Below are 19,005 nucleotides of genomic sequence, written 5' to 3'. Positions count from 1 at the left end.
AATGCCGCTGATTGGTCACGCCATCGCCCTGGGCCTTCAGCGCGTTTGCGGTGGTCACGGTGCGGGTGGTGCGCCGATAAGGGAGTTGGGGCCACTGGGGCGGACGGCTATCGGGATGGTGTCATCGCCAGCGAATGAAAATTTGGCCAACCAACGTTTTTTGCCCGCCGCATGATTGGGTCCCACGGGTCCCCGGCCGTCTTCGGGCTTTGGCAGATTACCTTATTACTTAGCTTCACTCAAATCTTGGGGGAGGACAATGAGTGAGTAATTCATATCAATGCTTTATTTCTCTATTTGACTTCAGAGTTATGAGAGTTTGTTGATTTCTATTGCTCGTTCTCGACTCATTTGCCATCCATTCGGTCTCACTTGGACTGTTGGTTCTTCGACTACGACCTCTGTCGCATACTCCACTTAGACAACCCTCACTGAACCATCTAGTGAGACGGGGATCGTGTACTTGAACTCGAGAGAAGAAGAAGAATAAGAAGAAACAAGAAGAAGAAGACTCATCATCTTCACTCACACAGCTCAAGATGGCGACAACAACATCACTCCTCACATCCCTTAACTGCAAGGGCAACACCCATCTCATCATCGGCACAAACCCCCTCGCCGCAGCCCGCTGCACACAAACCATCAACGCCGGCGCAACCCCGATCCTCATCGCCCCAGACACGCAAGATCTCCACTACGGCCTCCAGAAGCGCATCGACGCCGGTGAGGTGACATGGCATAGGAAAGCCTTTGCCGACACAGACCTCTTCACTCTAGGCCGCGACGAGGTCGATAATGTCGTTGACGCCGTCTTCGTCACATCTTCTTCCTCTCCGCAAGCAGCTCAGATCTCAGCGCTATGTAGGCGGCACCGTGTACCCATCAATGTAGTCGACGCGCCGCATCTCTGCTCATTCTCACTTCTATCAACACATACCGATGGACCTCTGCAAATTGGTGTTACCACAAACGGTCGCGGCTGCAAGCTCGCCTCCCGCATCCGGCGCGAAGTCGCCGCCGCGCTTCCCCGAGACCTTGGCGCTGCCTGCGCGAGATTAGGCGATGTGCGCAGGCGAATCCAGACAGAAGACCGTCTCGCGGCAGACGAGGTTGACGATTCGTTCGACCAGACGGCATCATTCAACAAGCTCGTCACCGAGGCCGATCTCGACGCGGCAAAGAACCGGCGCATGAGGTGGCTGAGTCAGGTGTGCGAGTACTGGCCCCTGAAGCGTCTCGCCGCCATCAACGACGAGGACGTCGAGTCCGTACTGAAATCGTACTCTGGCTTCGGCAACCCAACCGAGGAAGCGAAACCACCACCGGTCATCGCAACAGGTGGTGCAGCACGCCCGCCGCAGCAGGGGAGAATCATCCTCGCGGGCAGTGGCCCAGGACACCCGGACCTCCTGACCCGTGCAACCCACAAGGCAATCCAGACAGCAGACCTCATTCTCGCAGACAAGCTCGTCCCGGCCGGCGTACTCGACCTCATCCCGCGCCGCACGCCAGTCAAGATTGCGCGCAAGTTCCCAGGCAACGCAGACCAAGCCCAAGAGGAACTCCACGAGCTTGCGCTGGCGGGCGCGAAGGAGGGCAAGACGGTGCTGAGGCTGAAGCAAGGCGATCCCTTCATCTACGGCCGCGGAGGAGAGGAGGTGGCGTACTTCAGAGAGCACGGGTTCGGGGAGCGGGTGACGGTGCTACCGGGCATCACATCGTCGTTGAGCGCGCCTTTGTTTGCGGGAATTCCGCCTACGCAGAGGGATGTTGCGGATCAGGTCCTCGTGTGTACGGGGACCGGGAAGAAGGGCAAGGCGCCGACGCCGCCGGAGTATATCCCTAGTCGGACTGTTGTGTTTTTGATGGCTTTGCATCGGATTACGGGGCTAGTCGGAGAATTGATGACGTACCTCGACTCGGAAGTTGCTGTGGGCGAAGGGGAGGAGAAGAGCACGCCGAAGAGGGCGCTGTGGCCGAGGGATACGCCGTGTGCTGTTATTGAGCGGGCGAGTTGCCCTGATCAGAGGGTGATTCGGACGACGTTGGGATATGTTGCTGAAGCTATTGAGGCTGAGGGGAGCAGGCCGCCTGGGCTTCTTGTTGTGGGTAGAGCATGTGAGGCGTTGTACGAGCGAGAGAAGGGAAGGGCGTGGGTTGTTGAGGACGGATTCAAGGGATTTGATTTCGAGGAGCTTCCCGGTTTGTCATGATATTTCCCACGCCGTTTTGTGGTGCTTGGAAGGGTTCCCCGTTTGCTATGAGCCACGGCTTCTGCGTCAGTAGTTTCTTGATATCATGGGTTCATGCGCGTACGGTTAGATGAATATCTCCAGGGAACGAGGCGGCATTGCAAGGCGCATTAAAAATCACAAGCGAATTCAGTTCAAACTACACCCCCTGTCTAATGTTCAAGATACAACGCAAACAAGACACGGACTCCAACGCCTTCCTGCGAAGACCCTGGGAGCTGGCCTTGACGATGCCAACCTATCTTAGACTACATGCGGACCCCTCGCAAACACAAATCTAGCGCCAGACTCCAAACTCTCTGCAAAGTTCCACCTTAAGCATGAATCTGTCTCAAAGCAAGATCAAAGAGCTGGCTGAAAAGCCATGCTGCAGTGTTGTTAGCAACATTCTGGCAAAGGGACTATCGTGAGACTCGAGGAGTCATGTACTTACCGAAGACTAGCGTGGCAGCGAAACGAACGAGACCACATGCAATACGTGCTAATTATATCGGCTGCACACCTCGCTTATCCAGAGGCTCAAGTGCCGCGTCGATGTCACCGTTGACCGCTTTATGCCTAATGTTACGGTCTTCGTCTGGGGGTATGGATCAAGGCCCGTCTTCGTTGATTCCCTCTTCTCTTCTCTTCTCTGAGCTTGGCTTCTGGCTTGCTGTCTATCTCATCAAGTAGCTGAAGGAGCCTGGCTTTGTTCTCAAGAGACGATAGCTCAATGACCTGTCGTGGGTGTAGCTTAAAACAACCTTTGGAGGCATAGAGTACGCCCATGAAACCTGTGCTGAGTCCAATTACCAGGCCGTGTTACTTGCTATCATGGTCTGCAAGCATTAATATAATGTCATTGCTCTCGATCGAAACTACAAAGTCGAGGTCTGGACCGTGGTATAACAGCTCTTCAATAGCATCGCCTATGGTGTTGTCATCCAAGCCCCACTCACGGTGCCGTGGAACCATCCGGAATAGTAACTGTGAAACTGAGAGAGTACAAGGGGGTTTGCAGCCATTCCAGCGAAGGACTGTGCTTGGTGACATGAAGCTGCGCTTAAGAAAGGTCCTGCACAGAACCCCTGTTGCGATGAAAGGACCATGAAGAAAGGAGCTCTCATGGCTCAGCCTCCCATCGGCGAGGTCAACAAGAAATTTGCTCATATTGTCAAGGACGTATTGGACCAGCGCCAAGGCCTTCAGTCTGTTGGCCGGAGTATCTCCGGTGTGCTCTATTGACCATGAGACATAACCCAGATCTTTTGATCTTATACAGCGAAAAAAGAGCGAGCGCGTCCAGAGTTGCTGAGTAGCGGACCCGAGTACAAAAGGAAGTTGGATGCCAGTCTTGGAAACGCATTCGTGGCAGTAGCAACAACGACCTTCTGCCTTGCAACATTCCTTTGAATTGTTTGCAAGCCAGGACACCAGGAAGGACTTTTCGAGCCAAGAATCGATAGCATTGAAATACTCGAAATGCTTTTACTCACAGTAAAGGTCAGGGCGGATATCCTTCCTGCATATCCGCAGTATCTGATTGATGGATATGGACATCTCTGCTGCGGATTTCTCGTGTGTTGAAGCAGAGCAGCCGGGATACGGGAAACAATGAGGGAGCCATGCCACACGCTTGAGAGCTTCCAGGGAGTCAAAATTTCTAAGACATGTGTCCATTGCCTTGTCAAAAATTCTTTGACTGAGCGATGCGCAAAACCAAGCTCCATAGACCAAGGTTCGTCAACTTGAACAAGTCCTTTGCAAAAGCCATTCACTATCTTCCAGCAACGGTGTAACTCCTTGCGCAATAGCGAGTCGCACTCTCATTCTGATACATATTGACTATTGTCTTTGTAATAGTAACTTGTGAAAAGTTCTTGATATGAAAATTGCTGTGATTCCTCAATGACAGATGCTCCCCATGCTGTGATCCGCTTCTGTCCTCATTGATCTTGGTAGGTTTGAGCTCGTAACAAAACAGCGAGGACTTGGTAGGCCCGTCTTCGATCTTTAGGTGTCAATGACTGGATTATGTGGGCAAATAAATCGTTTATTTCCTCGGGAAGCTGGTTGATATGCCGAATCAAGCTTTCTAGATCGTGACGGTTCACGATCTGTCCCCGAATATCTTTGACGACAATTGCAGCCCAGAAGAAGATAACTTGTGCTTTCTCGAAGATGACCTTGCTGATAGAGGCAAGCACATTGGCATCTTCAATATTTTGCAACTTTTCATCAATATACAGAGCCATGTCCCGTTTGCTTAAGTCGTGCAAGCAGATTGACTGCTGCGGCGCGGACATCTTGAGAAAAGCGTTCAGCGGACGGCTGGCAACACAAAACTTGATGTCTCTAGATGTGAGAGAATACTAGCGATAGATGATCTCAGTCAGATCAAAATACGAGCACTCTGTCGTTTCTTGAAGCTCGTCTAGGCCGTGGATGAATAGGCAAAAACCGTAGTTCTGACTTATGCCGCTCCCTTGAAAGAGTCGGTCAAGACCTTGTAAGGATTGGGAGGGCGAAATGTGCATTCGTTCACCGGCCGGCGAAGGGGATGTATACACCGCCTCCCAGAATGAGGGAAGGGCATGGGTTGTGAGATCAGGATGAGCTGAGAGAACTTCATGGAGCAGTCCGAGATATAAGCCGGAAATGGGCCTCTGTCGCTCGCTCCCAGAGTTCCAGAAGAAGAACTTGGCGCATACTAGAGTCTTGTCTCCTGCAAATATTCTTGTCAGATTGCTATTCCATTCAATCCTTCAAGAAGGGACAACTCACCTGTCCAAGTATTACGCCGCTTTCGGCTCTCACCATGGTTGATTATTATCTTCATCAAAGTCGACTTTCCAGCTCCGATCTTAGCTGAGAAGTGAAACACTCCGCTGCCTGAAGACAGCCACTGTGTAAGCTTCTGCTGGATGTCTCGGCGCTCTTCGGAAGTGGGGAGGTATTTTGGTGACGGGATTTGATCTGGGTCATGTGAGATCTCTCTGGCAAGACGTGGGAAGTGGCCCTCGTCACCTTCTGTACAAATTACAAGCGGGTTCTCTTCCGCAAGAGCAGACGTAATGTCGACCTTGAGTTTCATGTCCTTGATCACTCCAGTCCCGCTGTCGGATAAAAGCTCATTTTGGCGACCATTCGGGCAGTCGACGTTGCACCTGTCATCAAAATCATCAGCCAGTATCCATCGAAACGGTTTTTCATGAGCTTCACAAATCGTGTCATGGCGGTAGTACATCGTGTCGAATTCGAGACCTCTGAGAATGGACCCCTGAGCAAGGCGTTCAAGCGAACGTTCAGGTATGCGGACAAGCTTCTGGATGTCGTCTTTGATAGAGTCTCGAAGACTGCAGACATCGGTACTAATTTTTAAACCCTCGATAGAGCCTTTGATCTCTTGAAGCCGAGCAAAGTCTATCTACTGCGTTTCCAATCATGATGTTGAGTCTCGAGATGATTTTTCTACTGTTCTGAAAAGTTAGCAAGAGCGGATTATACGTGTTTAGAAAGGAGAACAAGCCTTGTTATGTATGTGAGCTGAGGACCGATCTGGCTCTGGCAGGCGTTGAGTTTAGTCTGTAGTGATTTCAAATCACTTTGATATTTCACCCCTTTCAAAACCGACTTGATTGCCTGTATTCCGGAAAACGCCTTTTTGGGTCGTATGCCATCAATAAGCGTAAGAATGTCCTCACAGATTTTGCAGCAGTATTTGGCTAATGCGCAGAGGACCTTTTCGTCGTCATCGAGGCCCATGGGATCCGGGGTCTGGAGATCGTCCGCGAAATGACGCGTTTGCTCAGCAAATCTCTGCAGGCTGGCAGCTTCTTCAGTAAGACCTGACGAGGATCTTTAGATTATTTTGGCTTCTATAAGACCTTTGAGGCCAAAATCGACAAAGGCCAAAATGTTTGCCACCAGCCCGATGGCTGTCAGCGGATCCATCCTGTGTTGCGAGTAGCAACTCAGGACACTGCGGTGGTATGATGCAAAGTGATGATCTTATTCTTGGTGGAACCGTTTCTTGGGAATGACTTCACAGAGAGGACATCTGTCTAGGCTTATATCCATTAATTTGGCTACAGGTTGATGTCGTGGGATCGAAGCAGTGCTTGAATCAATGTTGGCCAACAAGAAGTAAAGGCCTCGGCCATTTGTTTCTGGCGCAATCGTATGCAAGCCAGTAAAATGATAATGAAACAGCATCGTCTTTTACAATGGTGTAATAGACAACTAGAGCCTAAGGTACGATGGTCAATCGTGTACCCCTTTATTCGAAAAAAAGAAAGAAAGAGAGAAAAGTCCGGAGCTCTGGAATGTGCTGCGGATTCCACTCAGAGGTCTTCTTGAACACGGCAGCTGACAGTTTACGTCATTTCGGACGTACGACTGGCTTTCTAGCACGACCAAATATCAGGCACCGAATTTCATCTGCGACTTCATTCATGATTGTGCACCAGCATCATTTTCATCAACTTCCGCAAAATCCATGGGCAAGCTTGATGACCTGAAGAACAGTTCACAATATGAGATGCCTGTGATCCTTCCTGGTACCTTGCGGTGTGTTGACCGGTGAACCAGAGTTTAGACGATTCCATTACGCCTTTCAAGAGCTTCGGGATTGGCTGGCACGGCTGGCAATAAGAATTCCCTGCTACTGCATCCTTCCGCTTATTCAATACGACATTGCGATTGCGCTGGTGATGCGAGCTGCTCTCTGACTGGCCCAGCAATCATTGAATCGACAAGAAGACGACCTGCTAGCCTCATCACACCGCGGTAAAAAGGCTTCCGTGCAGTCGATCAGCCTTGATTTAGTGGATCGCGTTCCTCTCAGAGTTTAGTGATGAAGCATTAGTCTGGCCTAGCTCAAGAATCTAAGCCACCGCAGACCCCTGCACCGTTGGATCGGACATTAAACACTCGGCTGTGTCGGCGGCGTCGACCCCGTCCGCAATCTCGTTGGGAACAGATTAATGTCTCTCTGGCCCCCCCCGACTCATCGACCCCGTGTCCGTACGCCAAATCAATTCTTTTCACCCCGTGTCCGTAGCGATGCTGCTTCTTCCATGACCGTTTGGCTAACCACACCGAGGACTCCGAACCGCCTAGCCCCCTTCCCTTCCCTTTCCCCTCCTCCGTGTTGCGCCGCCGCCGCCGCCGCCGCCCCTCCGTCAGCACGTATCCCGTTGTGCGTCTGCGTCATGGAGTCTCGCCAACGCAGTCCAACCCCGCTTTTGAAGACGTGTCGCACATGCGCCCACGCCAAAATCAAGTGCGATCGTTCCCAGGACTCCAACGTCTGCGATAGATGCCTCCGGCTGGGCAAAGATTGCACATATGCTGTGGCCCGCGGGAGGAAGCCGCCCGGACCGCGTTCCAGGTAGTTCTCACAAGTTTCCTTGTCCAACATCGGGTGGTTGCCGCCGAAAACTGACGCGAGAGACGGCGCAAAAGGTCCAACAAATCGCTGCAGGTTCCGGAGAGGCCGGCCCAACCCGCCCAACCTGTGACCGAAAGTCCTTCCGCCTCTGAAAGCCTTACGCCCGATCAAACCCGGACTCCTCCGCAGCTTGCTGCCTCATCTGGTGGTTCATCCACTCAACATCCCCGAGCCGGTGATGCCGGTCCAGCCGGTCGTGGCCTTGGCACCGGCGTACATGACCCGTTCGAGGCCGGCCAGCTTTCTATCGACAAAGGCCAGGAGCTTCTTGAGAGGTTTCGTACCAAGTTGACACCTCACTTCCCATTCATCATCATACCAGCATCAGAAAATGTGAGCTCTTTGAGACAGTCAAGGCCAGCTTTGTTGCTCGGCCTTCTCGCTGTCTCGTCATACGATGATGTCCGGCTGCAGCGAGCACTGGGCCAGATGTTCAACGACCTCATCGCGGTCCGCTTGGTGAAGGGTGACTTTGCCTGTCTCGACGTACTCCAGGGCCTCCTCGTCCATCTCGCCTGGTAATGCGAAACCACACTAGCCCTCCATGTCCCTGGCACTAACCTCGTCACAGGGCCCACTTCCAACCAAGGCCGAAGAGATACTCACAGCATCTTCATCTAGCTACGAGCATAGTGTCTGATCTGCGTTTCGATAGGCCAAAAAACCCGAAACGTTGGAACGTTGAGGGGATGAGCACTTCACAAGACTATGTCGACTCGTTAGATGAACGTAGGACGTTTCTTGGGACGTATTATCTTTCATCATGGTATGTCTGCCAAGTCAACAGTTCCTGCAGGCTCTGGCGTTGGGCTCCCGGCTAATCTTCAAATCCTCGCAGCACAAGCATCGTGCTCCAGAAGCTTCGCATAGTCACCCTTTCGAGTTATATCACCGAAACTGCGGAGAGGCTAGCGGAGATCTCCGAGTACCCCACTGATCAGTACCTTCCGTACATCATCAGCCTACAGCGGTTAGCCGAAGACATTGACGACATTGTGAAGAATGAGTCGACATTGGATCCTATGCAGATTCAAGCTGCGGTATCAGAAGCTAAGGAAAGGGTCGACGTGTTCAAGGGTGGGCTGACCTTCGCTCTTGGCGATTGTCGTAAGTTGAATGTCCGTGTTTACAAGCCTGCGTAGACTCCTAACCATTCATCGTAGCAATCTTGGTACCTCAATTACACACTATCCAGCTCTGCTTGAACCAGCTGAGTCTACCGGAGACACCGTTTGGTCTCAATAACCCGCAAAACGCCCCAATGCAGCGATTCATCGCAGGTTTATCCGAGAGCATAGTATCGGCCAAGTCGCTCGTTAGTGTCCTCCTCCATACACCTCATGGACAAGAAGTATACTTCCCGAACATAGTCTGGGTAATGCTGCATTGTGGCTTCACTCTAGCCGCACGACTGGATCTGCTAGCTGCGGATCCCCGGGTAGGGTTCATGGCGGAGCACTTGAGGCAATTTGCAGACATTGCACACACCATCCGCCAGGTCGTGCTCAGGCTCGACGCCGCAAGTTCACCAGACCTTGATGACAGAGGCGACCGCGACAGTTTCTACCACTTTGCGATTCGTGCAAAACGGGTCGAAAAGTTTTACCTCCATGCTCAGAGTCAGGCTGCGGCTCAGCAACAAGCACAAGCCCAGCAGCAAGAAATTTCGCCCCATAGTATTCACGCCAGCCTGCCAGCGTCTACTGCAGGGTTTACGACCATGGGTACACCAGGCTCGGATTTTTCAAATCAAAACCCAAGCCTAGATTACACAGTCGCGTCTTCCATATTCTCGCAGAACATGGTGCCGTCGGGCGGGAATGTCGCGTACCCGGACTTTTCTATGGCCAACACCACGACACTGGTCTCGAACCCCGATTTCGTCATGGATACCCTCTCTTTCTTACCAGATTCTTTCATTCCTTTCAGAAGCTGGGGCAACGGTATGGGCAATGAACACAATGGCGGAGCGCAGTTTTAGTGCGATCCTTTCGAAAAGGAGAAGAAGCGGCAGCAATTTAATGGTTTCGAATCCACGGTTGTGGCGGGGTCGGACACGGACTCGGATACGGATTTTGGACATCCTACCGCTATTGGCAATCGGACTTAATGACAGCCGGAGCGAGCAGCAATTTTGCAGGCGGGAGAAAACTAGTGTCAGTCCACGTGATCTTGAATAGAGGATCGGTGTATCTTCAGTTGTTGCTCAATGATACTGCCTGTAATTAGTAGGCTAGAGACGTGCTGCGTGCGTGGCCTCCGTGTCCGTAGTCGAGTAGGTAATAGTCTACCTTCCGCAACACGGACAGTGGACGAGAGGCGTTGGGGAACAGTATATATCGAACTTGAAGTCTGCTGTGAAGATAGGAACGAAATTCATCATCGCCATCTCACCTTCAAATGGCCTCTTGCTTTATCTATCATACAACCCAGATCGTTCCCTCATCATGCGTCAAAACATGCTATCTGCTGCTTCGGCAGTGACCTTGTTGTCTTTTCTTCCGATAATTCTTGCACAAAACCCAGTATACCAGCCATGCCCTCTCTTGAAAGCTTACTATCCTATGCCAAGCATCGACAAGAACGCTGAAGCTGTCAAATCCTTCACCAAAGGCTTCACAACGTTGTTCGACCAGCTTGTGAAAGCGGGCGGCTCTGAAGACTTTGGCGAAATCACACCCAATACCACTTCCTTCTCAGTGGTCTTGTTCTCGGGCTCAGATGGGGCCGAAGAGGATCCCGCGTTTTTTGAGTATCATTACACAGCCCCCAAAGCCCCGCAGAACTCGACACTGAATTCCAATACGGTGTTGCCTCTGGGTACTCTCACCCAACTATTCACCGTCTACGCATGGCTTGTGGAGGTTGGAGATGAGCAATGGGGAAAGTCCATCACAGAGTATCTGCCAGAGCTCAAGTATGTTTCTACGGGGGAGATGCAAGTTCAGTGGGATGATATCACTGTCGGGTCGCTGGCAGGTCAGATGTCCGGACTGGCGAGAGAATGTGAGTTTGCTAAGAATATGTCCCAGCACACTCATACACTAACTACTTCTTCTCAGCCTACGCTTGTGTTCTGAGCAAACCTTGCGGTCGCGATGAGTTTATCAACGCTTTCGGTAATCAACCGCCCCTTTTCCTACCTGACACTACGCCCATTATCTCAAACGCTGCGTTCCAACTCCTCGCCCTGGCATTGGAAGCAAACAAAGCTGAAGGTAGCGGAAATACGACATTCGACAGCATTCTTGCGACTGGTGTTTTTGAGCCTCTCAATATGACGAACAGCGGTTTTCTATCATCACTGCAGGATGCTAAGGTTTTTGCTCGAGATCTGAACGTATCAGCTACCGGTGAACCAGCGTATGCATCCCATCCTATAACTTACTCGCTCAAGACTGATCCCTAGCAGCGCTCTCTCAATGATTTCTTCCACCTCGGATCTTGCGCGCGCAGGTCACGCCATGCTCAACTCTCGTCTCATATCACCGGCCACGACTCGCCGCTGGTTACAACCCATTGCTGACACATCAAACCTTCGCAACGGCGTCGGTAGGCCTTGGGAAGTTTACCACGCTGGCCAATATGCGAACAGCTCCATCCTCGATGTCTTCACCAAGACTGGTCTGATTGGACATTACGCGAGCTACTTTGGCTTAGCTCCTGACTTCAACGCTGGATTCGCCATCCTCGCGCACGATACTGAAGCAGCCCGCGGCCCAGATCTGAATGTTTACGCTGATATCGTCTCTCTAGCGATTGTGCAGCTCCAAAAGCTCGCTGCTACTGAGGCGACGGCGCGGTATGTTGGCACCTTTGAAGGTCCTGGGGGCGTTGCCACTTTCAATACCTCGCATGACGGGCCTGGGCTGCTTGTTTCGACCTTAAAAGCCGGAGAGATTGACCTCCGTGCCCAGATTGCGGAGGCTGCAGGCATAACGTTGGAGGATCTGGACTTTCGTTTATATCCAAGTAATGTTGGTGCAAAGACTCAACACCAGTTTGTGGCGGTTTTCCAGGACAAGAGTGCCCCAGTCGACATGGGCACGCCGACCTGCATTACTTGGCAGGACGTTGACTCTCTGGGGTCAAGTGTAGACGTTCGAGTGGTTTTCACCATTGATGCATTTGGCAAGGCTACAAATGTTACTCTGAACGGTGGTTCCCTGTCATTAGGCAGATCAGCTTGAGACATGTGATGACTGCCTGGATCTTGTCCATGGTAATTTATCAATCTGTCATTTACGCATCAGTTTTCTTCGAATAATTACATATTTACTTATTCATTCCAATTGTATTCATGTCACTGAAACTTGACTTTACAGGACTCAAAGGAGCAAGGCTGTAGGAGTATCGTGATGGCATCATACCTACTTGGGTGTAATCGTGGTCCTTACCTACTTAGGTCAACGAACAAAGCAAAGGGGCAAAGAGGAATACTGCGTCAATGGAGAATTGGAAACCCCAACTGTTATTCCATTCAGATTGTTTCTTGACCTGTCAACTCAGGGGCAGATTGTTGAGTCCTTATCTGGGGTTTTATAGTCTCGGGTAATCGGATCACTGTTTAGTCCTGCCAGACTCGGAGGCGAAGTAGCGATCATGGCTCTTTGCGTGGCGTATTCCGGTCCGGAGTGGGTCCCGTCAATCTATTTCACCGGCGTACGCTTCCCGAAGTGGAAGGACAGCGCCTCATTAAGCCCCGCATGTGTTTAGCCATAACCTTAACTCTTGGAATGGAAACTGCTTGCTCTGGGGAAGCTGGTCCTGTCATGTGAGGGAAGCCGGGAGCCGACTCATTCACTCATATAAGTACGACGATCGTTTCCTCCTTGATCGAAGTCAATCTTGACTTATTCACGTTCAAGCTATCGCTACAGTCCTCGGGATCAAGATGCAGCTCACTCAACTCCTCCTCGCTATCGTGTAAGTGTTGCGTTCGCGTGTGTATCTTCCATGTGAGCTCCTCTAACATCAAACTCAACAACAGCCCATTCATCGGTGTGTCGCAAGCCATTCTTTGCTCGTGCGATCGCAGTACGACTGCATCAATTACTTGCTGCCCGGATATTCAAAAATGGAGTATGCCGTGGCTGTTCCAAAGCTTTTTACCTTTGACTAACAGGTGATAGATGGCTATGAATGTGAGCCAGCTGATCGTCAAGCCTACACCGATTGCTGTGCGGACCAGTTCTCCACTACGACCTTCTGCAGAGATGGCAGTGTTTGAGCTAGTTCAAGATACGTGTTTTGTCTAGTCGATATATTGATCTACATCAAAAGATTTGACTACTCGAGCGAATCTATCAACATGCCGGTCATGTCATGAGTGACACTTATTCTCCAAAGCTTCGTTCCACTATGGATCCCTCAAGCATCTTCGTCCCACAGAGCATAGTCCTCGAAGTAAACGTTATGGATTCGCTCCGCATAATCGACCAAGACAGGGTAACCCTTTATGATCCCTTTGCTATCCGGTGCCCTGTCACGAAGATTATTAGTTTCTTCTTCACACATACGATCGCACTAGATAACGTGACCTACGCTGCACACTCCAAACCTGAGGCAATGAAGCCGAAAACGGTTGCATCCGCCTCAGAAGGATTGTTGCCGCCCAGGACCCAGAAAGGTGTCTGAAGATCAGGAGCTGTGAGGCGAGTCTCACTCAAGAGCGCATTAACATGCCCCCAAACATCCCGCCGAAATTCTGCAAGCTCTGCACTAGAGAAACGGCCAGTGCCTTGGCCGTAGAGGGTCCGAGCGACACCACGGTAGGCAAGGAGACCAATAAGATTCTGTATTGGCCACGGGATCGCACCCATCACACCTGATCGCATGGTTTCGTAGTTGTCTTGCCATCTCTCCGAGCTCTGTTATACAAGGGAGTATTTGTGAGTACTTATGTTGGGAAAAGCTCAGACATTTATCTGCACTTACTTGGTAGAAGGCTAGCTTGTCCTCGAGAAGGGCGCGGATGGCAGCGTCTTGGGCTCTGGCAATTGGTGAAAGTGGCTCGTTGAGGTCTGGACAAACATCTTCATCGATGAGTCGTTGGATGATGAGACTGGTGTCACTCAAAGTGGTCGGCTGATCTTGATTGGGTTGGGCGATCTCAATGTATGGTATTTTACCACGGGGTGACTTGCTCAATGAACCTTGGTCGATGCGAAACCGAAGCTTAGCGAATCGAAGGCGCACTTCAAGCTTCGTGACAAAAGGTGACCAGACATAGGAATTGGAAACTGGGAATCCTCGGTACAGCACGAGGTGAAGCTGACTTTTGACTGGCGTAGACATGGTGAAACTGGTGTGATAAGATAGCTGACTAACGTGTTTTATCAGGTACAGAGGACTGATGGAATGAGATGTGAGGTGAGAATGATTAATTTGGGTGAAAAGAAACACGAGAACACCGCATAGATATACGTACTCTTTCTTTCGACTTTCTTCGAGTCTTTATTGCTTGCTCTCCAGAATGAGAGGCTCGGCTGCCTAATCGGACCCGATTGAGTCGCCGCTGAAGGGCGGCACAGCGGCCGGCCGGACTACGGGACGGGCCTGCGCCGTTGAGCCGTACTGCGTGCGTGATCATTACCCGCGCGGGTCGGGCACGCTTACGATAGCAAACTATGCCTAGAATGAACTTGTGAGCAAAAAAAATAACAACTGTCTGACTCTTGACCGGAATGCCACTTGGATTGATAGTTGGATTGCTTGGGAAAAGAGCACGCATTTGTCGAGCCTTCAGGCCGGAAGTCCGATCACATCCATGCCTGAAGCTCGAAGATCCATATGCCAAGCTACGTACACCAAGTGGTAGCAAGACTCCCAATGATCCCATACGATCGGGCAATTTGATTGATACGTTGTCGAAATGTGAGTCCTCAACAGCCAGTTCGCCAGATCGTCTTAAAACAGCGCCTTCAAGATTAAGCGTTGACCCATTATGGATGAATAAGGTACGCCAAGATGAGTGTTAGGAGTACATGATGATAGCGAAATTCAAACTTTCTTGTCCTGCCTAAGATGATGCAACAGGTCCAACTATCACAGTTGGCATTGCACAAGTAGATCTGGAGCGATTGCAATACAATATGCAGTATACACACGTGCTACAGGATGTTGCAATTTCGCATAATTGTGGCTCGCTGTGATGCGATGCACTAGAAAACAGGATGTAGACTGACTGTAAGAAGAATGGCTTCAGGTGCAACGCCCGAAGACTAAGCAGGTTGAGACCTTTCAGATTGCTTTGGCCATCTCTCTAATTCTTGTCGGCCAGAAATTTTCCATCATGTCAACCCATCGTGCAAATGATGGGCTTGACGTATCACTCAAACAGCGAAAGAACCAGTCATCTTGCTCGCCTGCCTGGATTCGCAGCTTGCTCTGTTCATAGGTCTTGTCAGCACGTCCTTCTTCCTTCGACTCTGAGGGGAACGTGGACCACGAATAATGCTGCTAGTGCAGATAACTTACCCAGGACGACACAGGATCAATGAAGAATTGGAAGACTTGACGTCGCTCATCCGAGTACATTGTTAGTACAGTGTCGACAGGTTTTCCCTCCTTGAGGATCAAGATAAGGGCGTCGCTGAGAGCAACGGATTCCATTAGACAATTGCTCAGACCCAATCCGCCAATAACCTGTGACATCAAGATTAGCTTCAACAGACCTGCTCAAATGTTTGCCATGCCTCTTGAGCTCCTACATTGTTAACGTGTGCGGCGTCGCCAGCTAAGAGACACCTCCCTCGCCTCAGGTTGGAGGCCAGGCGTTGGTGGATGGTGTACGTCGCTGCTCTATCGATCTTGTAAGTCAAGGGTCGTGGTCCAGCCCAAGCGCGCTCATAATGGTATGAAATGTATTCTTCAGAAAGAAGATCTTTCTCGGTCTTGGTCTTGAGCTCTTCGGGATCAACCGCGAAAGTGAGTCTCCACTTCGTCACCTCGCCTTTCACGGGTGGTGTAAGAGGGGTGATGATGGTGTAATGCACCGGCTCCATTAAAAGTGTTGTCGTGACGGGGCTTTCTTCGGTGTTTTGCAGCCAGACATCTGTCGCAATGAGCTTCTCGGGCCAAGTGTGTCCAGGAAAGGAGATACCAAGTAGAGACCTAGTCTTGGACCTGCCTCCATCCGAACCCACAAGAAATGAAGCAACATGCTCCTCGATTTGCCCTGTATGGAGATCTTTGACTGCTATCGCAACGGTTTCGGATCCATTGTTGCCATCGTTGAGGATCGAAACCAGCTCTTTGTTAAACAGGATTTGAACACGCCCTGTCTCAGTCGCCTTTTCCATCAAGACTTTGGTGAGCTCAGGTTGCGCCATGTTGAGCATGCTGATTGCTGGGGGTCTGACTGGCAGGCCAGTTGGGTCATGCTTCGGGTCTTTCGGGAATGACCCAACAATCTTTCCAGGTTTCTTCCCGCCTTCCTCATCAGAGATGGGAGGGAGACGGATGTCAAGGCCGGTACTTCGGAACCCGCCGCCCTTGATGATGGCATCCCAAATGCCGGTTTCTGCCAGAGCGAACTGAGGCTGAGGGTAAAACATACAAGCCCGAGGGAGCTGGGAGAGACCGCTGTCTTTTTCGAGTATGGTGACGCTAACACCTGCTTTGGCCAGACGTAAGGCAGCAAAAAGTCCTACAGGACCTGCGCCGACGACGAGGACATCAGGATTAAGTGGTATAGATCCCATAGTGTTGTGGATAGGAGAGGAGAGGTCAGTATGTGACGATACAGGTAAACAGGCCACTTTTGGCGTAAGATGCTAGGAAAGACTCGACTTATAGTACTAAGGTCATGCACGCACATGTCTGTTGTTAGAGGCCTCAACAGTTCTTATAACCCTGGATGCAACACAGACAGTCTGCAAGCCCGTATCTTTGCACACTCGTTTACATGGCCGAGTGATGATGTGAGGGCCAAGATTGGGTTACGGCTGTTGCAACATGAGTACAGAATGCCTCTCTTTAGCAGTGCGATTGTCATGTACCAGGTTTAGCGGATGGAAAAGAGATGCCGACTTACGCAACGAGGGTGCAGCTCTTGCCCAAGCCACACTTCCATCGCCGAAGTTGCATGTATTCGTCAGCGGACGGCGTGAAGGCCGCTCGGCATCGAAATAAGCCCCGAACTTCTGAAAGAAGAAGTTAGAGATCACCCCGGAACACCATAGTCTCGGCTGCAGATAGCCGGGGGGTTAAAGCGCCCCGGCCCGCTAGCCCAGCCGTTTAATGATGCAGTCTCAGCGAACTTTATCTGGCCTCACTCGCTTGCTTATCTCGTACATATCCAGTTATCAGTGGTGTCGCCATCCTTGTGTCGCCAGGTAGGCAACCAACCTTATCCAAGACCGCCCACATCCCGTAGGTGCATGGGAGTCCTAAGAGTCGAGACTATCTCCCTGACACCTCTGTGTTTACATCAGCCAAGGTCGAAGAGGCTTGTTAGATTTATAAGCTGTCTTCGGCAATGCCATACGGCAGATCTATTTCGGTATAATACGCTGCAAATGAGCTGGTATGGCCGGTCAAAATTTACACGTATGGATGAGTACACATCATTTTCTATGACGCCATTCCACATCATACAGTTGTTCGACCATCTACCTAATTCGAGGAATATGTCTCGACGTGAGTTAGATTGACAATCTATGTATGGTGAAAGGGCCAACGAGTTTTCTAGGAATCACGCACAGAAATTGCAGCCTGCGCCATAATGAACCTGAATGTAGTAAGCCTGCGATTTGGTGTGAGGTATTACAAGACAATGCATGCCCTGTCGTAACGGAGGCCTTCAGAATGTACTGACATAAAGTTGGCACAAAGCGAATGCGAAAGGTTAATGTCTCTCAAGTACAACTTATACTAGCCGGCCAAGAGCCAAGGGACTCAATGGCCCATATCCAAATTGCCTCAAACCCATGAACGGTCGTAGATCAACCAACTACCAACCCCAATAATAGTCCAGCGGAAGAGCGCACCGGTTCCCGAGTCACTGCCGACCCGAAGAACAGACCCCACCACAGACTTGAGTCCAAAGGTTTGCCTTCCATCACGGTCGAAATCAGGCTTTACGTCGCCCAGCCACTGGGACATTTTCAGCTCTGACTCCAAGTATGGCATGTAGCGAACGCGGAAAATCTTGTCAGCCCAACCAGGAGTCTCAGCGACAGTGCGACGATGCGTGAAGCAGTCAAAGGAAGCTTCGCCGCGGTAAGATCCATTACCAGAGTATCCCACGCCACCAAAGGGGAAAGTGTGAACTGCGGCATGCATGAAGGCGTCGTTGAGAGTTGCGCCGCCAGATGTAACACCGGAAAGCACTTTGTTGTAAGACAAGTATTAGCATCAACCACGAGGGGTGTTTGGACTTTCTGTTTTCATACCTTTCTCATTTTCAGCCTGGCTGCCAAAAGCCATGAGGGCAAGGGGAGTAGAATCGGTCGCATTCGCCACCGCAATCGCGTCGTCGATGTTGTCGTAGGGTAAAATGGCCCAGATGGGCCCGAATGACTCCTCCTGAACCATAACATCATCTTCGCTCTCCACGAGAACTGCCGTCGGAGCAATATAGAGATCATCACGGTCTGTTCCTCCGCCTAGAACAATTTGACCACGCGAGCTGTCTAGCATCCTCTTCATGCGATCGAAGTGTTGAGTATTGATGATGCGGCAGAAATCGGGGCTTTCTCTGGCGCCTTTCGGGAAGAAGTCGACGTAGGATTCTTGGAGAAACTTAATGAAAGGTTTGACCAGGGCTCTCTCAATTAGGACATAGTTGTGCGAGACACACACTTGCCCGGCATTGAGCGTCTTCCCCCACAGAAGCCTCCTTGCAGCAAGACGAAGATCTGCGTGACTCGTCACGAATGCCGGATTCTTGCCGCCGAGCTCCAGACAAACCGGAGTAAGTGTTTCTGCAGCTTTCTTGGAAATGATCCTGGCCACGTTGACTCCACCTGTGTAGAGAATCTTATTCCACTTCTCGTCGAGCAGAGCAGTTGTCTCTGGAATGGCGCCATTGACGATCCTGTACGATTCAGGATCCAGATAGCCCTCGATGATACGCGTGAGGACCATAGCAGTCGCTGGTGCATTTTCAGAGGGCTTTACAACTGCGGTACAACCTGCAGCTATTGCGCCAATGAGGGGGCAGATATTGAGCTGCACGGGGAAATTGTAAGTGCCGATGATTAGAACCGCGCCAAGGGGCTCCTTTCTGATCCTTGGTCTAAGAAGAGAGAACGGCAAAGCGACGTCGATGTTTTTGTCGTCCTTGACCCAAGTCTTCAGATTTTGAATGGCAAACAT

At 50.9% G+C, this 19,005-nt stretch overlaps 8 protein-coding genes across 8 annotated transcripts; 4 read left to right on the top strand and 4 right to left on the bottom strand.

Moving 5' to 3' along the window:
• Positions 1-136: 136 nt before the first annotated feature.
• On the top strand, positions 137-2,594 carry BDZ83DRAFT_630279 (tetrapyrrole methylase). Its single transcript, XM_060508815.1, has one exon. It carries the CDS (start codon positions 540-542, stop codon positions 2,211-2,213), a length of 1,674 nt encoding a protein of 557 aa, XP_060362042.1. The 5' UTR covers positions 137-539; the 3' UTR covers positions 2,214-2,594.
• Positions 2,595-4,195: 1,601 nt separating this feature from the next.
• On the bottom strand, positions 4,196-6,588 carry BDZ83DRAFT_784629 (uncharacterized protein). Its single transcript, XM_060515613.1, has 6 exons — positions 6,119-6,588; positions 5,757-6,079; positions 5,376-5,658; positions 5,016-5,168; positions 4,346-4,956; positions 4,196-4,300 (listed from the first exon to the last, which is right to left on the bottom strand). Exons 1-5 carry the CDS (start codon positions 6,183-6,185, stop codon positions 4,604-4,606), a joined length of 1,179 nt encoding a protein of 392 aa, XP_060362041.1. The 5' UTR covers positions 6,186-6,588; the 3' UTR covers positions 4,196-4,300; positions 4,346-4,603.
• An 856-nt stretch (positions 6,589-7,444) lies between these two features.
• BDZ83DRAFT_584007 (uncharacterized protein) lies at positions 7,445-9,664 on the top strand (the record flags this gene model as incomplete). The annotated part of the gene is made up of 5 exons (XM_060505717.1): positions 7,445-7,623; positions 7,779-8,201; positions 8,312-8,449; positions 8,522-8,790; positions 8,847-9,664. 5 exons carry the CDS (start codon positions 7,445-7,447, stop codon positions 9,662-9,664), a joined length of 1,827 nt encoding a protein of 608 aa, XP_060362040.1.
• A 478-nt stretch (positions 9,665-10,142) lies between these two features.
• On the top strand, positions 10,143-11,873 carry BDZ83DRAFT_583922 (beta-lactamase/transpeptidase-like protein; the record flags this gene model as incomplete). Its single annotated transcript, XM_060505713.1, has 3 exons — positions 10,143-10,689; positions 10,746-11,046; positions 11,096-11,873. 3 exons carry the CDS (start codon positions 10,143-10,145, stop codon positions 11,871-11,873), a joined length of 1,626 nt encoding a protein of 541 aa, XP_060362039.1.
• Positions 11,874-12,412: 539 nt separating this feature from the next.
• Positions 12,413-12,916, top strand: BDZ83DRAFT_630269 (uncharacterized protein; the record flags this gene model as incomplete). Its single annotated transcript, XM_060508814.1, has 3 exons — positions 12,413-12,609; positions 12,674-12,765; positions 12,816-12,916. The coding sequence occupies exons 1-3, from the start codon at positions 12,578-12,580 to the stop codon at positions 12,911-12,913; spliced, it is 222 nt and encodes a 73-aa protein (XP_060362038.1). The 5' UTR covers positions 12,413-12,577.
• A 1-nt stretch (position 12,917) lies between these two features.
• On the bottom strand, positions 12,918-14,091 carry BDZ83DRAFT_630268 (glutathione S-transferase). The gene is made up of 3 exons (XM_060508813.1): positions 13,621-14,091; positions 13,228-13,553; positions 12,918-13,165 (listed from the first exon to the last, which is right to left on the bottom strand). The coding sequence occupies exons 1-3, from the start codon at positions 13,978-13,980 to the stop codon at positions 13,054-13,056; spliced, it is 798 nt and encodes a 265-aa protein (XP_060362037.1). The 5' UTR covers positions 13,981-14,091; the 3' UTR covers positions 12,918-13,053.
• An 834-nt stretch (positions 14,092-14,925) lies between these two features.
• Positions 14,926-16,388, bottom strand: BDZ83DRAFT_754708 (FAD-binding monooxygenase; the record flags this gene model as incomplete). The annotated part of the gene is made up of 3 exons (XM_060514511.1): positions 14,926-15,072; positions 15,163-15,330; positions 15,396-16,388. The coding sequence occupies 3 exons, from the start codon at positions 16,386-16,388 to the stop codon at positions 14,926-14,928; spliced, it is 1,308 nt and encodes a 435-aa protein (XP_060362036.1).
• A 970-nt stretch (positions 16,389-17,358) lies between these two features.
• BDZ83DRAFT_630264 (aldehyde dehydrogenase 3H1) lies at positions 17,359-19,005 on the bottom strand (the record flags this gene model as incomplete). The annotated part of the gene is made up of 2 exons (XM_060508812.1): positions 17,359-18,017; positions 18,081-19,005. The coding sequence occupies 2 exons, from the start codon at positions 19,003-19,005 to the stop codon at positions 17,608-17,610; spliced, it is 1,335 nt and encodes a 444-aa protein (XP_060362035.1). The 3' UTR covers positions 17,359-17,607.

Source organism: Colletotrichum acutatum (assembly GCF_030867785.1).
Source record: "Colletotrichum acutatum strain CBS 112980 chromosome Unknown BDZ83scaffold_86, whole genome shotgun sequence".
NCBI lineage: Eukaryota > Fungi > Ascomycota > Sordariomycetes > Glomerellales > Glomerellaceae > Colletotrichum > Colletotrichum acutatum.
Note: the sequence above shows the minus strand (reverse complement) of the source record. Positions and strands in the feature narration are given on the sequence as shown.